The 21,071-nt window shown below is 39.6% G+C and overlaps 1 protein-coding gene across 1 annotated transcript in view; it reads right to left on the bottom strand.

Annotated features, from left to right (window-relative positions):
- LOC124615400 (protocadherin-like wing polarity protein stan) overlaps window positions 1–21,071 on the bottom strand; it is a 357,491-nt gene that overhangs the window by 17,673 nt on the left and 318,747 nt on the right. Inside the window, exon 43 of the mRNA XM_047143245.1 lies at window positions 11,673–11,805. Coding sequence (XP_046999201.1) covers window positions 11,673–11,805 — 133 coding nt within the window. The remainder of the gene's footprint in view (window positions 1–11,672; window positions 11,806–21,071) is intronic.

The following is a 21,071-nucleotide window of genomic DNA, read 5'->3' on the forward strand; positions in this document are numbered from 1 at the left end:
TTTGTCATGACTATTTTTCAGTAATCGGAACTACAAGAAAAGAGAAATGTAGTATCTAATAAAGTGCCAACAGGCCAATCAAGGTGTCAGAAAATAATAGCTGACATATCTGACAATGTTCTGGCATTATAGTTTTTGCCTGACCAAAATAAAACAAAAACTGTAACTGGAGTAGCAACATATTTTATCATTAATAGGGTCTTACCACTCTTATAAAATTTTGTGCAGGCTACCAGCAAGGACTGGTTGGTCAAGAGGATGCACCTATCTTCCTGCAGATCCGTGTTAGTATACTTTTCTTCAATGTTTGCAGTTTGGATGTACTGTATTTATTTATTGTCTGTGTCAGAAGTATTGAATATTGGGACTTTTGTAGAAGAGTGATTAATTTTTAAGGCTGAGTAGACAATTTTGAGAGTATAATCAATAGTCAATGTGAAAGTGAATGTGGGTGAAATGTTTAAGCAGACTGTGGAAAAGATGAGTGAGGAAAAGAATGAACTCAAGCAATCACAAGATGATGTAAAACATGAACTGTTAGTATCAAATGAAGAGAGAAAAGAATTTGTAATCAATAAATAAGGAAATAAAAGCAGTGTGTTATGATTACAAATGAGCCTGTCCCTCTTTAGAGTGGATGTTGAGGACCAATAGGATTACTGAATAGTGAAATATCTAAGCATAAACATGAATCAAATCAGAGAATTTTCAGTTGGAGGCAAGACACGGTATACTTGTCAAAGAAGTAGGTGAAGTGAAACAGCCGGAGGTCAGAATTCCATCTGGATTAAACTGAAGAAAATGACAATGGTAATGGAAGGGAACAAGTCATATCACATGTTAAGCAATTTGAAGTTAGTGTCACTGGCAAAACTGCCAAGGCCCAGAGGTGGGTCTTTGATAAGTTACAATTGAGACATGAGATGCTTGACAATGTGAGAGTGACTCAGAAGGATAAACCAATGAGTTTGCCAGCATCTGTGTACCTAGCTTCCTCTCCTTATGCAGAACAAAAAGATAGTATTCACAAACCAGTTTCACTTTCAGCAGACAAGTGGTTAGTTCAGTGTCACACATAGACACTGATAATCAACATACGGGTACACCTGTCAGTACTATGGATCAAGTGTGCTTGGAGTTAGTGGTAATGTGCAAACTAATAAGTTGGATGAGTTGCCTGTGGAGAATGTAAAATTAATTAGTAATAAAAGAATAGAGAATGTGGTTAAATTACCTAAGAAAAGAGCTAATGATAAACTTCAAGAAATATATTAACTGAATTACAAGAAACCAATCATGTCACTCCACTGACAAAGACAATGAAAGAGTATCTACAGAAGATATATGTTACTTTCTACGTAGTGTTATTTTTTATTTTGACAATATGTACTTTCTTTGTCGCAGTAAGAATCTCTCATCCTAAAGTGATAATATAAGGCAATTAAAAATATACAAAGCATGGAAGGCTTGCACAGTATGCGGACTTTGAAGAAATATGTCCATTTAAAACAGGAAGAGAGATAAAACATTTTCATTTTCATTGAATTGCAAGGAATCAGCTACATTACTTCCACCAGTAAAGATGGTAAATTTGTATATACTGAGGGATCATATATTCTTAAGGAAAGTTACTCCAATAATAAAAGCATAGCAGAAGAAACACGATAATGACAAATACTCTGTATTAATTATCAAACCACAATGGGACATTCCTGATTACACCATAGAGGCTAGAAAACAGATGTTGTACAAATGCAGTAGAAATCAAAAGGGTGAACAATGTAAGAGACGTTAGTGAACAATTAGTCATATCTGCCAGTCCATACAAACTATTTAAAATGGCTCTCATATGTTAAGTTTTGTATGTAACCTACTGCAATTTTGTTTTTATAGTGTGAGCCTAAGTAGGTGAATTATACAATTCTTAAGGAGTATTGAGCTGTGGGAGAACGGCTAGCAATAGACTCAAGGGGAGTCTATGGTAAATATAGTACCAGCAAAGGTGTTCATCTTAAGAACGGGTTACATAAATGAAAGCATTGAGAATGCATCAGTGCCAGGTGATTTTAAGTGTGTTTGTTGAATGTATAGGAAAATTATAGAACGGATGGACTGTTTAGTGAACTAGCAGTATTGGTATTTATAATTTAGGGTTTATTAGGTAAGTTAATGACCTATTTGTACTGTTACCAGGGAAAAATTACAAGACACAGTAAATGTCCAAGGGAACATTTACCAGTGAGGAGGATAATTTGGAAAAAGAGTTTATGCTGTGAATTATAAATGGGATAGTGTATGATGGGAGGGTGCCAAGGGGGGTTCCCAGACCTATATTACCGTTTTGTTTCATCAAGCTAAGGAGCTGACGATGGTAATTACAGAATGTTGGTCGGGCTTGTAGGAAGCTGACTGTAATTTGAAATGCATAGTTATGTTGATACCTAGGGTCATAATGTAGAGGAAGTCAAATGATTACAACCTATCAACTGAAATACCTTATGCTCACATATTGACTTATGTAGGTAACCTCTCATGTGAGAGGAAGAGTGAATGTACAGTTGTGAAAGTTTGAAACACCTCTTAGTCTTATCAAAACACAAATGGATATGATAAAGTGGCAAATGGTAACACACCAGATAAAAAGGAAAATTTGAAGAATTGTTAGAAGATTATATAACAAACTGGTTTTTATTCCTGTACAGTAAAAACCTGAGGTTAAGGTATACTACCCATGGAGAAGTGGAGTTCCTAAAATAACACATGTTGACTGTATCCTTCAGCTCAGAAAACCTCTTGAAAGGAAAATGATAAAGATACAAGTTACATAAGTAGTATAATGATTAAATGACATTGTTGAGAATATCTATGTTTATTATAATAATAATTATTGTCATCTTGTTGCTGTAATGGCATTACTCAACACTGAGAGAGAAAAAAATAGGGGAGGCTATATACGATACCAGTTTGTAAGGCTGATCTCAATAGATGTTGTTAGCACATTTCCAACACCCAAAATGCCAGAGCCATTAATTTTTTATTTATTTTTTTAAGAGAATTTGGAGAAGGATAAATTTATATCTTAGAATGTCTGTCTCCCTCCCCAAAGAACAACGGACCCTGTCACTGGTGGGGAGGCTTGTGCCTCAGCAATACAGATAGCCGTATTGTAGGTGCAACCACAATGGAGGAGTATCTGTTGAGAGGCCAGGCAAACATGTAGTTTCTGAAGAGAGGCAGCAGCCTTTTCAGTAGTTACAGGGGCAACAGTCTGGATGATTGACTGATCTGGCCTTCTGCGCTGGTACTGCGAACGGTTCAAAGCAAGGGGAAACTACAGCCGTAATTTTTCCCAAGGGCATGCAGCTTTGTTGTGTGGTTAAATGATGATTGCATCCTCTTGGTTAAAATATTCCAGAGGTAAAATAGTCCCCCATTCGGATCTCCAGGGGTAGCGGGGTGTTCTACGGATCAGAGCGTGGAATATCAGATCCCTTAATCGGGTAGGTAGGTTAGAAAATTTAAAAAGGGAAATGGTTAGGTTAAAGTTAGATATAGTGGGGATTAGTGAAGTTCGGTGGCAGGAGGAACAAGACTTCTGGTCAGGTGAATACAGGGTTATAAATACAAAATCAAATAAGGGCAATGCAAGAGTGGGTTTAGTAATGAATAAAAAAAAAATAGGAGCATGGATAATCCACTACACACAGCACAGTGAATGCATTGTCGTAGCCACGATAGAAACGAAGCCCACACCTACCTCAGTAGTACAAGTTTATATACCAACTAGCTCCGTAGACGAGGAAGAGATTGAAGAACTGTATGATGAGGGAAAAGAAATTATTCAGATAGTAAAGGGAGACAAAAATTTAATAGTCAAGGCAGACTGGAACTCAATAGTAGGAAAAGGAAGAGAAGGAAAAGTAGTAGGTGAATATGGAATGGGGGTAAGGAATGAAAGAGGAAGCCGCCCGTAGGATGTTGCACAGAGCCTAACTTAATCATAGCTAACACATGGTTTAAAAATCATGAAAGGAGGTTGTATATGTGGAAGAGGCCTGGAGACACTGGAAGGTTTCAGATAGATTATATAATGATAAGACAGAGATTTAGGAACCAGGTTTTAAATAATAAGACATTTCCAGGGGCAGATGTGGATTCTGATCACAATCTATTGGTTATGAACTGCAGATTAAAACTGAAGAAACTGTGAGAGTGTTTCAGAGAACAAGGGCGATGTAATTGAGGACATTAAGAAACGATTGACAAAAAAGGGGGAAAGAAATACAGTAGAAGAAGAATGGGTAGCTTTGAGAGATGAAAGACTAAAGACAGCAGAGGATCAAGTAGGTAAAAAGATGAGGACTAGTAGAAATCCTTGACTAACAGAAGAGATATTGAACTTAATTGATGAAAGGAGAAAATATAAAAATGCAGTAAATGAAGTAGACAAAAAGAAATACAAATGTCTCAAAAATGAGATCGACAGGAAGTGCAAAGTGACTAAGCAGGAATGGCTAGAGGACAAATTTAAGGGTGTAGAGGCACGTATCACTAGGGGTAAGATAGATACTGCCTACAGGAAAATTAAAGAGACCTTTGGAGAAAAGAGAAGCACTTGTATGAATATCAAGAGTTCAGATGGAAAACCAGTTCTAAGCAAATAAGGGAAAGCAGAAAGGTGGAAGGAGTATGTAGAGGGTCTATACGAGGTCAATGTACTTGAGGACAATATTATGGAAGTGGAAGAGGATGTACATGAAGATGAAATCGGGATTAGACAGCATTCCATTAGAACTACTGTTAGCTTTGGGAGAGCCAGCCCTGACAAAACTCGACCATCTAGTGAGCAAGATATACGAGACAGGCAAAATACCCTCAGATTTCAATAAAAATATAATAATTCCATTCCCAAAGAAAGCAGGTGTTTACAGGTGTGAAAATTACCAAATTATCAATTTAATAAGTCACAGCTGCAAAATACTAACATGAATTCTTTACAGACGAATGGAAAAACTGGTAGAAGCCAAGCTCGGGGAGTACCAGTTTGGATTCCACAAAAATATTGGAAAACTTGAGGCAACACTGACCCTATGACTTATCTTAGAAGATAGATTAAGGAAAGGCAAACCTACGTTTCAAGCATTTGTAGACTTAGAGAAAGCTTTTGACAATGTTGACTGGAATACTCTCTTTCAAATTCTGAGGGTGGCAAGGGTCAAATACAGGGAGCGAAAGGCTTTTTCAATTTGCACTGAAACCAAATGGCTATTACAAGAGTCAAGGGGCATGAAAGGGAAGCAGTGGTTGGGAAGGGAGTGAGACAGGGTTGTAGCCTATCCCCAATGTTATTCAATCTGTATACTGACCATGCAGTAAAGGAAACAAAAGAAAAATTTGGTGTAGGAATTAAAATACATGGAGAAGAAATAAAAACTTGGAGGTTGCCAATGACATTGTAATTCTGTCAGAGACAGCAAAGGACCTGGAAGAGCAGCTGAACAGAATGGACAGTGTCTTAAAAGGAGGATATAAGGTGAACATCAGCAAAAGCAAAATGAGGATAATGAAATGTAGTCAAATTAAATCAGGTGATGTTGAGGGTATTAGATTAGGAAATGAGACGCTTAAAGTAGTAAATGAGTTTTGTATTTGGGGAGCAAAATAACTGATGATGGTCGAAGTAGAGTGGATATAAAATGTATACTGACAATGGCAAGGAAAGCATTTCTGAAGAGGAGAAATTTGCTAACATTGAGTACAGAGTTAAACGTCAGAAAGTCTTTTCTGAAAGTATTTATATAGAGTGTAGCCATGTATGGAAGTGAAACGTGGATGATAAGTAGTTTAGACAAGAGGAGGAGAACGGAAGCTCTCGAAATGTGGTGCAACAGAAGAATGCTGAAGATTAGATGGGCAGATCATGTAACTAATGAGGTGGTACTGAATAGAATTGGGGAGAAGAGGAATTTGTGGCACAACTTGACTAGAAGAAGGAATCGGTTGGTAGTACACATTCTGAGGCATCAAGACATCACCAATTTAGTACTGGAAGGCAATGTGGAGGGTAAAAATCGTAGAGGAAGACCAAGAGATGAATACACTAAGCAGATTCAGAAGGCTGTAGGTTGCAGTAGTTACTTGGAGATGAAGAAACTTGCGCAGGATAGAGTAGTATGGAGAGCTGCATCAAACCAGTCTCTGCATTGAAGACCACAACAACAACAACAACAACATCTGTTAACTGTACTGTAGTGGTAGTTATTATATTGTATGTATTGTAAGTGGCCTGAGCAATGTGTGGTGACAATATAGCCACCTATTAGCAGTAATCCGGACCACAGAAGCTGCTGGGTATCTACAACACGAATCTGCGAAGATCCATCTGAAAATAGTGAAGGCTATACTACTACTACTACTACTACTACTACTACTGAAACAACTGAGGATGTGCCACATTCAGGTTGGCCATTGAATGGCAGAGCCCCAGAAAAGACTGATAAAGTGTGGCAAATGCTGGCACAAGATCGATGACGGACTCTCAGATTGATTGTGTAGGAATTGGGCATTAGCAAGGACTCGGTGCACACCATCGTCTGCTATGAGTTGGGTAAGTGGAAGACCTGTTGCTGATTTGTGCCGAACGAGCTAACAGACGCGTAGAAAGCAAAACGGGTGGAAACTACTGCAGATTTCATTTCCATGTGTGACCAGAATCCATTGCTTCCGAACACCATCAACACGGGAGATGAGATCTGGTGCTACCAGTTCGATCCGGAATCAAAACGGCAATCAATTTCATGGTGTCCACCGCCTTCACTGTGACCAAAGAAAAAGTCATCTGCAAAAATCAAAGCTGAACACACTGCTGATCGCTTTCTTCAATAACAACGGCATCATCCACAAGGAATTTGTTCTTACAGGTCAAACAAGTAATGATGCATTTTACCAGTCCATTTTGAACTGATTGCTGCAGCATATCCAGCAGTTTCGGTCAGAGTCGCACAGGACTGGAAAATGGATGCTGCTCCATAACAATGCCTCTGCACACAGTGCAATCTGTGTGCACCACTTTCTGATGCAGAAGATGGTAACTATTCTTGAACACTCTCCATACTCCCCTGATCTGGCTCCTGCGGACTTCTTCCTGTTTCCTTGCCTGAAGGCGGCCATGAAAAGTGAACATTGTGCAGACGTGAAAACCATCGAAAAGCGTGTGACAGCCATTCTGCGATTGATTCCACAGGTGGCCTTTGCTGATAGTTTCCAGAAGCTGTACGAACATTGTCAAAAGTGTGTTGTAGTGGGTGGTGACTATTTGAAGGGCAATTGAAAACATTTATTTGCATCTTTTGTTTTGTTTATTGTCTGATAGCACTCACCAAACTTTTTAGACACACCACGCATTGCTTTGTTCATAGTTAAAGAGCATCCACGGGAATTTTTCTTTTATCGAGTGTATGAAGTCGGAACCAGGTGCAGAAATTCAGTGATGTATAGGATTGCATATATCTACATTAATGTGAGGAAAGATAATAAAGGGAGTATATTTTAATTCTCAGCTCAGCCATGTTGTTTGGGTATGTTGGTAGAACACCAAAAAATATCATACTGGGAGATTTTTTGATAACACGTAAAATGAAGAGGAAATTTTTTTTTTTTTTCTTAATAGTTTGAAAACATGCGTTTTTCGCTTTCTTTTTTTTTCTTTTTCTTTCTTTTTTTTTTTTTTAAATTTTGCTGAATAAAGCTCCAATGGTCCAGCAGAACTTATTTTGTAACTGAAGGAGTTGTATCTCTTGCCATGTTTTGCAATTTTAAAGTCAACATAGTTATGCAGCAGCAGCAATTATATTTCAACAATAACAGGTCAAGCAATTACATCAGAGCCAGATGTGTATCAATTTAAAATACAAATTATAGTATTTTTTCTTAAGTTTTTGGGAAATATTAAATTATTCCTTTCATGCAACAATACTTCTGATACAGAGATATTGCTAGGGCAGTTCACAGTTGCTACTGAAGTTTAAAAAAGTGTAATCCTTTCACCAAAGTAAAAGACTATACAGTTGGCGATTTGTTTGAAGTTTACTTAATGACAAATATGAAAAGGCATTGCATTTTGTGTCTCTAGCAAAAGAAGATCATACCTGATCCCAAGCTTAAATGAGAATGCATTGCACTCAGTGTGTCTTGTAGTAAAAGTAACAATAACTATCCGACTAGATTATTATGTGAAATAGTAACTACTAAACCACATCGGAGAATCTAATATGGAAGAAATGGAACAAATGAGATGTTTACAAAAGTTTGCTGTAGAGGATATGTTTCCAGAAAGTATATTAGAGTTTAACACCCTGTTGCTGATAAGGTCATCAGAGACACAGCACAAGTTCAAGTTGAACAAGGATGGGGAAGAAAATCAACTCAGCCCACTTTATAGGAACTATACCATCTCTCACCTTGCAAAATTTAGGCACATTATGGAAAATTTAAATCATATGGCTGAATGTGGATTTGAACGTCATTCTTCCAAAATGCAGGTCCAGTGTCTCAACCATTGTGCCACCACCTTCAATGAAATGCATTCAGAGAATGAGAATGGAATTGAGAATTTTCCCCTACTTCGATCCAGGAAATATGTGCAACGTGAGGTGAATTGCTAATTTTTATGAAGCGGTATAATGCAAGCTCCAATATAAACTATTTAAAAAATAATCAAAAGTGCCAGTTGACAAACATTTCCAAATGTAGATAAGACAAGCCGCAATGAACAAATTTCTCATGGGCTTCTAGCAGAACAGTATAGTAGCAAAATGCAAGGAGAAAAGTGAAGGCTTCTTTCAAACAATATTACTTCATTCTGCCAGTACCTTTCATTTACACAGCAAAACACCCCTAAAACAAGTATAGTAAAACCAAATCACAATTCTGTCCATATTTCATCTGCTTAGTGACTCCTTTACCTTATGATATTTTTATAGTTCCATGGATTTTGTATAAGAACGTATGCATAAGGTACAAAAGTTGCGAAAGTCAAAGGCAGGCAATTATTTGGGGTCCAAGCAGTGGCAGCTGCTGTGAAAGAGAACAAGAGCACTTGAACACTAATTTTTGACACCTTGCAGATTTATTGGTTATTTCTCTTTGAATGCTGTTAAATGTAATTTAGATGCGGTAATCTGAAATACACGGCACTAAATCTACTGCACTGTGCTACATATTGCTCCACTAGACTTGGTAAAACTTGGCAACAGGGTCATTAGCACACCTTACTATCTTACTGTTCACGTTTTAAGGAGCTTCTGTGCGTAAACTGGCGCGAGATAATTGCCTTACGGGCCAAATACGAGGGTGGTTTGAAAAGTTCTTGGAACAGAATACGAAAAAAAGTACTTACATCACTGAAACTTTTTTTGTTTTCCAATGTAGTCTCCTTGCAGATTAATGAACTTGGTGCAACAATGTTACAGTCTCTTGATCCCACCTCAAAAATGAGTTTTCTCCAGGCCTGCAAAGGTGTGGCAACAATTCATAAGTTATTTCGCGTAATTTTGCCATGGCGACGGCACATATTTGCGGGTTCGCTTTGTCTTGATGGAAGATGACTTTCTTTCCTTGCTAAACCTGGCCTTTCTGGAGTAGTAACACATATTGGCTGGCCACTGCATGGATCATCATCGAAGTTCTCCTGACCAAATTTAAATTCATTTGTCCACTTGGCAACAGTTGAATATGAAGGAGCAGAGTTCCCCTGAGTATTCTGGAAATGGGCATGAATTTCCTTTGCTTTCATACCTTTCTTTACAAATTACTTAATCACTGCTTGGATCTCGATTTTTTCCATCTTTGCAAATCACTACACGGGAACAACAACAGATCCACGTCACCACCACAGCTCTCTTCCAAGTGCACTGACGTGGCATGTGTTTACAGGCAACAGTCCAATGAATATCACATGAATGACTCGTTGTGCTAGCGCTAACCTCTCGTGATGATTCTGGGAACTTTTCAAACCACCCTCATATATACGGATTTGATAAAAAATGTGCACGATTAATGGTGTGCACTGCTAGCCCTTACCACTCAACTACTAGTGAACATCAATGCCACCAGTAGCAGCACACTGCAGCAGACTTTTATCTACGTTCACCAATAATCCTGCTAGATGCTAGCACCCTCCACAAATATGTGAATTCAAACACTATATATTAAAATTAGATCAGATATCAGTATATGTTATAGTTATACTGACAGAAAAACATATTTTGTGGGATTCTAAATGAGACATGGTACACAAAGTCTTGGATTTTATCATAGAGTAATCCATTTCAGGTGTTGAGAACCATAAAGCACATCATCGTCGATTGTGAGACTGTAGTATTTATTTGTGCTTATGACATCTGTTGATCTCATAGTTTATCTGTACTGTAGGCTCAAAAAATGGTTCAAATGGCTCTGAGCACTATGGAACTCAACTGCTGCGGTCATTAGTCCCCTAGAACTTAGAACTAGTTAAACCTAACTAATCTAAGGACATCACAAACACCCATTCCCGAGGCAGGATTCGAACCTGCGACCGTAGCGGTCTCGCGGTTCCAGACTGCAGCGCCTTTAACCGCACGGCCACTTTGGCCGGCTCTGTACTGTAGGCCCACATTGTACATATATATTTAAACATACATGAAAAGCAGCTCGCTGGTTTCTGTGATATTCACTTCAAAGGGGAAAGAGAGGGGGGAGGGGGTCACGATGGTGTGCTTTTGGCCCTTATGGCTCTCAGTGCCTCATTTGTATTCTAGTCAAGTGACGTTTTTGGCAGATAGTACTACTTGAATTGAATCATTTCTGTAAACAGCAGTTTGTGTTTGGGGCTCGCGGTCTACTGTGCAGGGATCAGCTTTCCTGTGGAGTGTCAATATGAACTCTGTTGAACCTGTATTAGCCACTAAAAGTAAAGAAAATTACCAGGAAAGGCTAGCCGCATAGAAATTGGAGCATTCCAGACCAGATTCGCTGTCTGAGAAAGTGACAAAATCAAATAAGCATGACTACAAGCGAACATTTAATAAAGAAGTGTATAATAAGCGTAAGTCATTATGTGGGTGCAACATAAGAATGCCTGATTTTCAACCCAGAAGTTAATTTGTTAACTAATACATGAATTAGAGAGTTTGTACATTTGTCCAAAAAGTAAAAAAGCACAAAAACTCCCACTTATACAAAAATGCAAAAGGGAGAGTAGCGGAAGCTTAAATATTATTTCGTTCTTACCATATACTGCACTTAATTATGCACAAAATAACAAAATTCCAGAAAAACAATTCCTTCAAACAAGTTATACATATCATTATTATTATTATTATTATTGACAGTGGCTGAAGTTGTATAAATATGTTGATGAGCATAACTGTTATAAAGCAGATGCTATTAATTTCGCACTCTCATATTTAACTGAATTTAAAAATCTGTGAACATCGAGAATTTGTGTCTATGAGCCACCACTACGTCCAAGAATTCATCATTGAGTTTACTTCTTATTGGCTAAATAGTTATAATTTATGAATATTTTGTTTATACACTATCTTCAGGAATGAATCAAATTCGTTTGACTGTACACGTAATTTAAAATCACTACAAGTACAAGAAACTGAAAAGTAATTTTAATGACTTACTCAGATTCTGAGATCACATTAGGAGCATTCAAAGCAGGAGGTCGCAATAAGGGGCTAGGTGATGAACGTGCTTCAGTTTGTGGGTGAACTCTTCCTGAAAGAGGTACAATGTACGTAGTGTGGTCTTCCTCAGCTGTAATAGAACAAATATCACAGTATTCTGATATACCAAAATGTCTGATCGATGGCATTAACATGTCATATTTAAAGTTAAATGATTATTAGAAGCTTTTCCTTTTGGTTTTATAACATAGTCAGTTCAATAAAATATAATAAACTGATATAATCATTAAGAAAACATTTATCCTTTATTCATGTCGAATTCATTTCTAAGAATCAAGGAGGAAGTATACAGTGTTAACTCTGACAATCACAATATTTTCCAATTATTTTCATAAAATATTTTACTGGGAACATAACAAAATACTGCTTCAATGTGTGATCCCTTAATGCCACAAAACAATACTTGGTCAATTTAATAGTTTTACTTGCTACAGCATCTAGATAGATATAAAAGTTAAGTGAGTGACTGTTCACATCTTTTTTTATTATAGAATACATAAACTGTGAAGATGTAGCTAAAATGAATGAACATATGCTCTCTTCATTGTTACAATATGTTGATACTTAGTGAGAGATAAAAGTTTATTACTTACCGTGCTTAATAGTTATTTCCAGTTTCACTGATCCCATACAGGGCATCCCAGGAAGAATGGTCTATTTTCAAGGATATGACAGAAATAATTATTTGAAGCAAAAAACTTCATACGGACATATGCCCAATTTCAAATGGTTTCTGAGATATAACACATTTAATGTACACTGCTGTTTATTTTCTGTATTATTCAGAACACTGTCAGGTTTACACATGTGCATCAGTTAGTAATCATTACGCAATGTGTTTTTACAAAGTATCAATTGAGGAATACATATTTTTAACTTGTTTACCTCTAAGCATTATCATACACATCACACTACAGCTGTTGTACAGCTCACAACAAAAGTTTGAATATCACATCATGAACTTCAATGCATGTGTGCACTCTCAGGAGAATATGTTGTGTGGCTTGCCTCTGCACATTCCCTAATGAGGGCTGCAGCATCTATAATGCACTACCAGTCCAAAAACAAATGTCAATTAAATGTGTGCTGTCTCAGAAACGATCCGGAATAAGGCATATGTCTATATGAAGTGTTTTTCTTCGAATGGTCATTCCTGTCTCATCCCTGAATACTGACCATTCCTCTTGGGACACTCTGTATAACACAAACATGAATCAAATCTGCCTCATAGCCCTTTCACATTAGTTACCAATAGTGTTGAGTTAACAACTGCAAACAATATAATGTACACATTTTTTGAACATGGAGAAAAACTTAATAACAAGTTATATCTGAAGGTCTCCAAGATGACTTCAACATTTCCTACAACTTTTCTGCTGGTGTGTCTTCAGGCCAAAGACAGCTCTCCATGCTACTCTATCCTTTACATGCCTCTTCATTTCTGAATATCTACTGCAACTTACATCGATCTGAATCTGCTTACTGTGTTCATCTCTTGGACTCCCTCTACATTTGTACACCTCACACTTCCCTCCAATACTAAACTGGTGATCCCTTGATGTCTCAGAATGTGTCCTATCAACTGATCTCTTCTTGTAGTCAGGTTGTGCCATAAAATTTCCTTCCTCCCCATTGCTATTGATCTCCTAATTTAATCTTCAGTATTCTTCTGTAGCATCACATTTCAAAAGCTTCTATTCTTTTCTCGTCTAAACTGCTTATCGTCCATGTTTTACTTCCACACAAGGATACGATTCATACAAATATTTTCAGAAAAGACTTCCTAACACTTAAATTTACATCTGATGTTAACAATTTTCTCTTCTTCAGAAATGCTTTTCTTGCCACTGCCAGTCTACATTTAATATCCCCTCTACTTCAATCATAATTAGTTATTTTTCTGCCCAAATAACAAAACTCTCCCTCAGCTTCACCTGATTTAATTCTAATACATTCTAATACACACCAGTCGGGAAAGACAGAGAAGAGATGGCAGTGGCCCCTAGGTGAAGTGGACATATGCACCGTGCCCGACTGATGGCAGCCCACTCGATAGCAGTTTCAATGTTAGCCACTTTGTTATCTACCTCTATGTAGCACACGCTTGTGATTGTCTATTCTGAAGAAGACTGATTATTTTGTATGCCGCCAGTTGCTGGCGACACATCTATCAAAGTTAAGTATTGTAATTGTCTTGTTGTAATGAAACTAATTAATACGAGTTGTCTGATTGTTTGACTAGTGAACCAATTATGCAGGATACGTAGAAACAACAACATGACGACGAGGATGGACGAATAACATGGCGATGAAGACGTCCGTATAAGATGGTGCCGATGATATAGGAGCCATCAGCTGCCACAGATTGTCTCTGTTTTGTTTTGTCATAGGCTTTTGTGCCTTGCTGGTGCCTTAATTCTACCTTGTCTTTCCTTTGCAGAGGTGTGTTTACGTGTCTTTTCAGTGTCTGTTATAATGTTTTTGCAATTCCGTGTTTTCAGGCGGGCACTGCTGAACTTTACTTTGCTTGTGTGCTTGTTTTTCTTGCTTGCATCGTCTGTTAATTGCATTTGCTTATTCCACAATGAGCAACCCACCTCTCCCACCTCCTGCTTAGGTGCTCAGCTGCAAGCAATAGATACAACACAGCTAAACACAGATGTTTCAGTTTCAGATGCACAGATTGCAACGCTTCTAAACATGGTACAGTAGTTACTGCATTGCGAGCACCTGAGCAACATGCAACAACTGTAGTTCCATGTGCCATACCACCTTTTCGCCAGTTTAACGAAAAAGAAGAGGAATGGCTTGAGTGGTTGCAACAGTATGAAAACCGCACATTCGCTCGCAAAGTGTCAGGTACTGTCAAATTACATTACTTTTTGTCAGTGGTAGGAAGTGCAGTCTTTCGCTACATTCAGAAATAGTTCCCTAACACCACTCCAAGTAAACTTTCCTATGATCATGTTGTAGGTTCTCTAACTAACTATTATGACCAACAAGTGAATGTGGTGGCAGCTAGGTACCAATTCTTTCATTGCAACAGAAGGTCAGAACAAACTTATCGTGAGTGGGTAACAGATTTGTAGGCTATGACAACGAAATGCAAATTCAAATGTGGTTGTGGTGCTTTATATTCAGATGTTACATTGTGTGGTGTGATAGTGTACAATGTAACTGATGCTAAACTTAGAGATCAGATTTTGAAACAACCAGATCCAACATTTCATCACATAGTGCAAATTCTAGATCAGTATGATTCAGATGCCGTAGCGGCTGATAAATTTGAGCAGCCACCAATTTGTCGGGTTGGGTCGTCCCTGCTCACGACTGGCCCAGTAGGCAGCAACAGCATGCGTGCACCAAGCCATGTAAACAGGTGGCTACATCAGTGAATAGAATTAAGTCACGCCCTCGGTGCTACTCAAGGCACAAATGACAAGATTGCCCATCCAGACAAGAACAGTGTTATGCTTGTGGCAAGAAAGGTCACATAAAATCCATATGTTTGCAATGGAACAAACATAAGAATTCTGCCCATTCACAAAAATCTAGTTACAAGGCCCATGTAATCAATGCAGTGTATTCAAAGCCTGCTGCAAGCATTAGCAAAATTAGCAAGCAAACAGTTTCTTCAGTGCTACGCCAGTCTAACAAATTTTTTATTCATTTGTATCTTAGTGGAAAACGTGAAATTTCATATGGACATGAGTGCCTCTGTTACATTGCTGAATTGTAACACATATGAACTGTTAGGCTCCTCATGCCTGTCTACAACTAGTGCACACCTGACGGTTTATAAAAGACAAGATATACCCAATCTCAGAAAATGTACTTCGCCTGCTATGTATTGCTCACATACACAAACTGTGACTTTCACTGTGCTACGATCATGCAATTGTGGGACCATATTTGGACTTGATTCGTTTTATTTGTTTGGCTTCCAAATTCAGGACAATGTGTTGTCAGAGACTGCATTTAATGCAAAAGACAGTGTAGCTAGCTCGATGAAAGAATCCCCTGAACTCTTTTCTGAAGGTTTAGGCAAGACTAACAGTTTCGTTGCATGTATTACTATGAAAGACAATGCTCAGCTGAAAGTTTGCTGGGCCATAACTATTCCCATTGCATTACGGGACAAAGTGGCTGCTGAACTCACCATGGTAATGCAGGCACACTTTCACGTCTTCCGATTGGCCCAGATACAGACTTTGACACTTCCGCTGCATCTTGTTGTCACATTGATGCTCAAGATTCTGAATTGCTTTAATCCTTTTCTCTGAACTATGGGAAAATTGCACAGGCCATGGAAGCTGATTCAGATTTGAACATTTTGCTAAAATACATTCGCACAGCTTGGCCTCGCTCATTGCATAGCATAAAGAACTCACATTTCAGCATAGCCTTGCTGTACAGCAAAGTGTGATTCTTGTTCAAAATGACAATGGACAGTCATGTGTGTTGATCCCCATAGCTTTGCAAAAAGAAGTGTTGCAGTTACTTCACCAAGGACACTGAGGGACTGTTCGTATGAAACAGTTAGTGCACTGACACTGTACTTGGCAGGGTATGGGCACCCTAATAGAACAGATGATGTCACAGTGTAACGTATGTGAAGGAAATCAGTCCGCTCTGCCACAAAAATTCTCTGCTTGGCCTAAGTTACAATCACCATGGCAATGTGTGCACACAGACTTTGTGGGTCCTTTTTAGAACATTCGTTGGTTGACTGTGGTAGACTCTTATAGCAAATTCCCTTTTGCTGCGCCAATGAACTCGATCACATCACCTAGCACAGTTCAAACACTGTCCTCTATTTTTTGCCTCAAAGGTTTGCCTGAAGTCATAGTGTCAGACAATGGCCCTCAGTTCACATCAAATGAATTTGAATTTGAAACATTCTGTGAACGCAATGGCACACTAGTGTACCATTCCATCCACAGTCCAACAGTGAAGCGGAACGTTTTGTCAGAACCTTCAAGCAGCAGATGGCCGAACTTTGCACTGCACTCACCAGGAATCAAACATTACAACTGTTTCTCACCTTCTATCATTCACATCCACAAGATGGGGCACTGCCAGTGGAGCTGTTTCACGACCACTGCCATCGGACACTACTTTACCTGCTCCACCCAACTTAGCATCCAGCACTGAAGGACAGCAACAAGTACCACTTCGTGCTGCATAATATTGGTTTTTCCTGGGTTTTTAGCAGCAGCTAACGGTGGGCACGAGGCCAACTCCTTCGTTGACTTGGCACATGCATATATCTCATTTCAGGCCCAGACAAACCGCAGCACCGACATCACAATCAAATTCTCCACTTTCATGTGCACAGTGATCCTTCTGTATCTCTTCCCCCAGATTCGCAGATCCTGAGGACACCACGGCCACAGCAGTTGCCAGAGGGTGTCATCACGACACTGTGGGATGACCCCATGGAGACAGAGTCTTCGCCTCCTCTGCTTCCAGTTGTCCTACCGATGGAGATGGACCCACCCATGTCGCAGTGGCCGACAACTTCTCCATCTTGGGATGGCCCTCAGGAGGTGGACGTGTACCCTTCTGGGTGTTTTCTGGGGGACATTTCCACCAGAACGAAGGCCGGATGGCAGGGTATCACCAGAAGCCTGACATTCCCTGCAGATGCAGGTTCCAGTCCATCAGACCATCCATGCTCCTGCTCCCCCCCCCCCCCCCTCCCGTTGTTATGCTCCATATCTATGACGATGGACCATCACGCTAGGGGGGGGGGGGAGGGAGGGAGGGAGGGAGGGAGGAATGTTGGAATGTTACGGTGTAAGGTCAGCACCAGCACACCAGTCAGGAACGATAGAGAAGAGATAGCTGTGAGAAGAAGTCAGGCAATCGTACCTGAGCAACCTCCCTCCAGGATGACAATGCAACAGCAGCGGCCCCGAGGTGTAGTGGACATAAGTGCCGCACCCGACTGGTGGCAGCCCACCTCGATAGCAGCTTCAATGTTAGCCACTTCATTAGCCATCATTATGTAGCATAGACTTGTGGTTGTCTATTCTAAAGAAGACTGATTATTTTGTATGTCACCCTTTGCTTGCGACACATCTATAAAAGTTGGTGATGATGATGAAGTTTATTACTCCTTGACAGAGCGTAGGGGACGATGCGGTAGACCCGCACCGCTGTACTAGGCAAGGTCCTACCGGAGGTGGTTTGCCATTGCCTTCCCCCATCTGTAATGGGGATGAATGATGATGATGAAGATGACACAACACCCAGTCATGTCGAGGCAGGTGAAGATCCCTGGCCCCGCCAGGAATCGAACCTGAGACCCTGTGCTCGGGAAGCGAGAACGCTACCGCAAGACCGCGAGCTGCGGACTCTATCAAAGTTAAGTGTTGCCAAAATTATTTAATTGGATAGACAAAAAATCTACCCACCAAGCGGCAGCAAAACACACACATAAAACACTGTTGTAATTGGCAAGTTGTCAGAGCCAGTGAGTCCTTCTTCAGGCAGAAGGGTTGAAGGGGAAAGAACAAGGGAGAAGGAAGAGGACTGGAGAGGTCTAGGAAAAGGGGTAGATTTCAGGAAAGTCGCCCAGAACCGCAAGTCAGGGGAGACTTACCGTATGGGGTTAAACGTTAAGTATTGTAATTGTCTTGTTGTAATAAAACTCATTAATACGAGTTTTTTGATCAATTGTCTAATGAACTGAGTATGCAGGATTCCTAGACACAACACATTCCATTATCCTTGTTTTGTTTTTGTTCCTGTTCACATTATATCCTCCTTTCAAGACACTGTCCATTCCATTCAACTGCTCTTGTCAGTCCTTTGCTGTCTCTGACACAATACTCCCTGAACTTTAATTGCTATTCCAAGTTTTTCTTTGATTTCCTTTACGGCTTGCCCAATGTACAGCCTGAATTACATTGATGTCAGGCTACAACCCTGTCTCTCTTCTTTCTCAACCAATACTGAATTCAAGTTCATCTCCCTTGTATACAGATGCTCCACCATTCAAGCTTTCCCTTCTTTGCTTCGGACTGGTTTCCCGTCCGAGCTCTTGATATTCATAAAGCTGCCTCTCTTTTCTCCAAAGGTCTCTTTTATTTTCCTGTAAGCTGTATCTTTCTTTCCCCTGTTGAACTTTCTTTCCCCTGTTGAAATATGATTCTAAACCCTTACACTAGTCTTCTAGCCATTCCTGCTTAGCCATTTTGCAGTTCCTGTCAATCTCATTTTTAGACATTTGTATTCCCCTCCACCTGCTTCATTTTTATATTTCCTCCTTTCATTAATTAAATTCAATATCTCCTGTGTTATCTAAGGATAAGTATTAGACCTTGTCTTTTTACGTATTTGATCCTCTGGTGCCTTTGCTATTCTGTCTCTCAAAGCTATGCATTCGTCTTCTACTGTATTCCTTTCTCCTGTTCTAGTTAATCATTGCCTAATCCTCTCTCTCTCTCTCTCTGAAACACTCTACGATCTCTGGTTCTTTAAATTTAACCAGATCTCATCTCCTTAATTTCCTACTTTTCAGCAATTTCTTCAGTTTTAATCTGCAGTTCATAACCAATACATTGTGTCAGAGTCACATTTGCCCCTGGAAATGTCTTACAATTTAAAATTTGGTTTCAAATTTGTCTTACCTTTATATAACAAATATGAAACATTTCAGTATCTCCACTTCTCTTCTCTGTACACAATCTTTTTAACGATTCCTGAACCAATCGCTAGTGATGATTAAGTTATGCTTTGTGCAAAATTCTACCAGGGGGCTTCCGCTTTGATCCCCCCCCCCCCCCCCCCCCCAGTCCGTATTCACCTACAATTTTTCATTCTCTTTCTTTCCCGATTATTGAATTTCAGTCCATCCCTCATCACAATTAAATTTTCATCTCCCTTAACTATCTGACCAATTTCTTTCATCTCATCATACATTTCTTCAATCTCTTCATCATCTGTGGAGCTAGTTGGCATATAAACTTGTATTACTGTCATGGGTGTTGGCTTTGTGTCTATCTTGGCTAGGATAATACATTCACTATGCTGTTCACAGTAGCTTACCCACGTTCCTATTTTCTTATTCATTATTAAATGTACTCCTACGTTACCCCTACTTGATTTTGTATTTATAGCCCAGTATTTACCTGACCAGATGTCCTGTTCCTCTGGCCACTGAACTTCACTAATTCCTACTCTATAGAACTTCAACCTATCCATTTCTCTTTTTAAATTTTCTAACCTACCTGTGCAATTAAGAGATCTAAATGATTAATGGAAAATCTCATAGAAAGATGTGAAACAAATACTGACAAAGAGATAGAGGGGCTGGCCAGTACTTACCTCAGCTAAGTACAGCCGATAGATAACACAAAACAAAACAGAAAATTTACGTTCCTAGCTTTCGGAACTTTGTTCCTTCATCAGGGAGAAGAGAGGGGAAAAAAGGGAAGAAGGGAAAGTGGATTTAGTTACTCACAACCCAGGTTATGAAGCAACAGGGAAAGGTAAACAGGGAGGGTAGCAAGGATGGAGGCATGGTTGTCAGCGGGAAGCCAAAGATATTCTACTGTTAAGTACTGTGCCAGCTTCGAACCAGAGAGGATGCATACAGAAGTAAAGAGGTATATAGTATAAAGATAAACACAACTATGTAGGATGAAAATATGCGTGAATGGCTAAAGAGGAGAGGGAAAAGAAGAAGACTGAAGAGTAAATGGGAGTGAGGTTGGTTAACATAGGTTCAGTCCAGGAGGATGGCGGGATGAAAGGATGTGTTGGAGTGCAAGTTTCCATTTCCGCAGTTCCGAGGGACTGGTGTTGGGTGGGAGAAGCCAAATGGCACGTACGTTGTAGCAGGTTCCTAGGTCCCTAGAATTATGCTGGATGACATGCTCTGCTACTGGGTATTGGGCATCTCCTAGGCGGACAGTTCGTCTGTGGCCGTTCATGAGCTCAGCCAGTTTAGTTGTCGTCATACCGATGTAAAAGGCTGTGCAGTGTAGGCATGTTAGCTGATAAATGACATGTGTTGTTTCACATGTGGCCCTGCCTTGAATTGTGTATATTTTACCAGCAGCGGGGCTGGAGTATTTTTTTTTTTTTTTTTTTTTTTTTTTTGGGGGGGGGGGGGGGGGGGGGTTTAAGGGCGCTCAACTACTGAGGTCATTAGCGCCCAGTCACTGTTGTTAAAGCACATGGAATCTAGTAAAACTCAAGGGGAGGGGGGGACACCAGAAAGTCCTGACAAAGATGCAGATAAAATAAGTAAAAATGTTAGATGTCTTTGGACAAGCCAGTCAAAGTTATAAAACGCAGAACATGAGCCGCTGCTCTAGCGTCATC

The sequence above is a fragment of the Schistocerca americana genome, chromosome 1 (assembly GCF_021461395.2).
Source record: "Schistocerca americana isolate TAMUIC-IGC-003095 chromosome 1, iqSchAmer2.1, whole genome shotgun sequence".
NCBI classification, from domain to species: domain Eukaryota; kingdom Metazoa; phylum Arthropoda; class Insecta; order Orthoptera; family Acrididae; genus Schistocerca; species Schistocerca americana.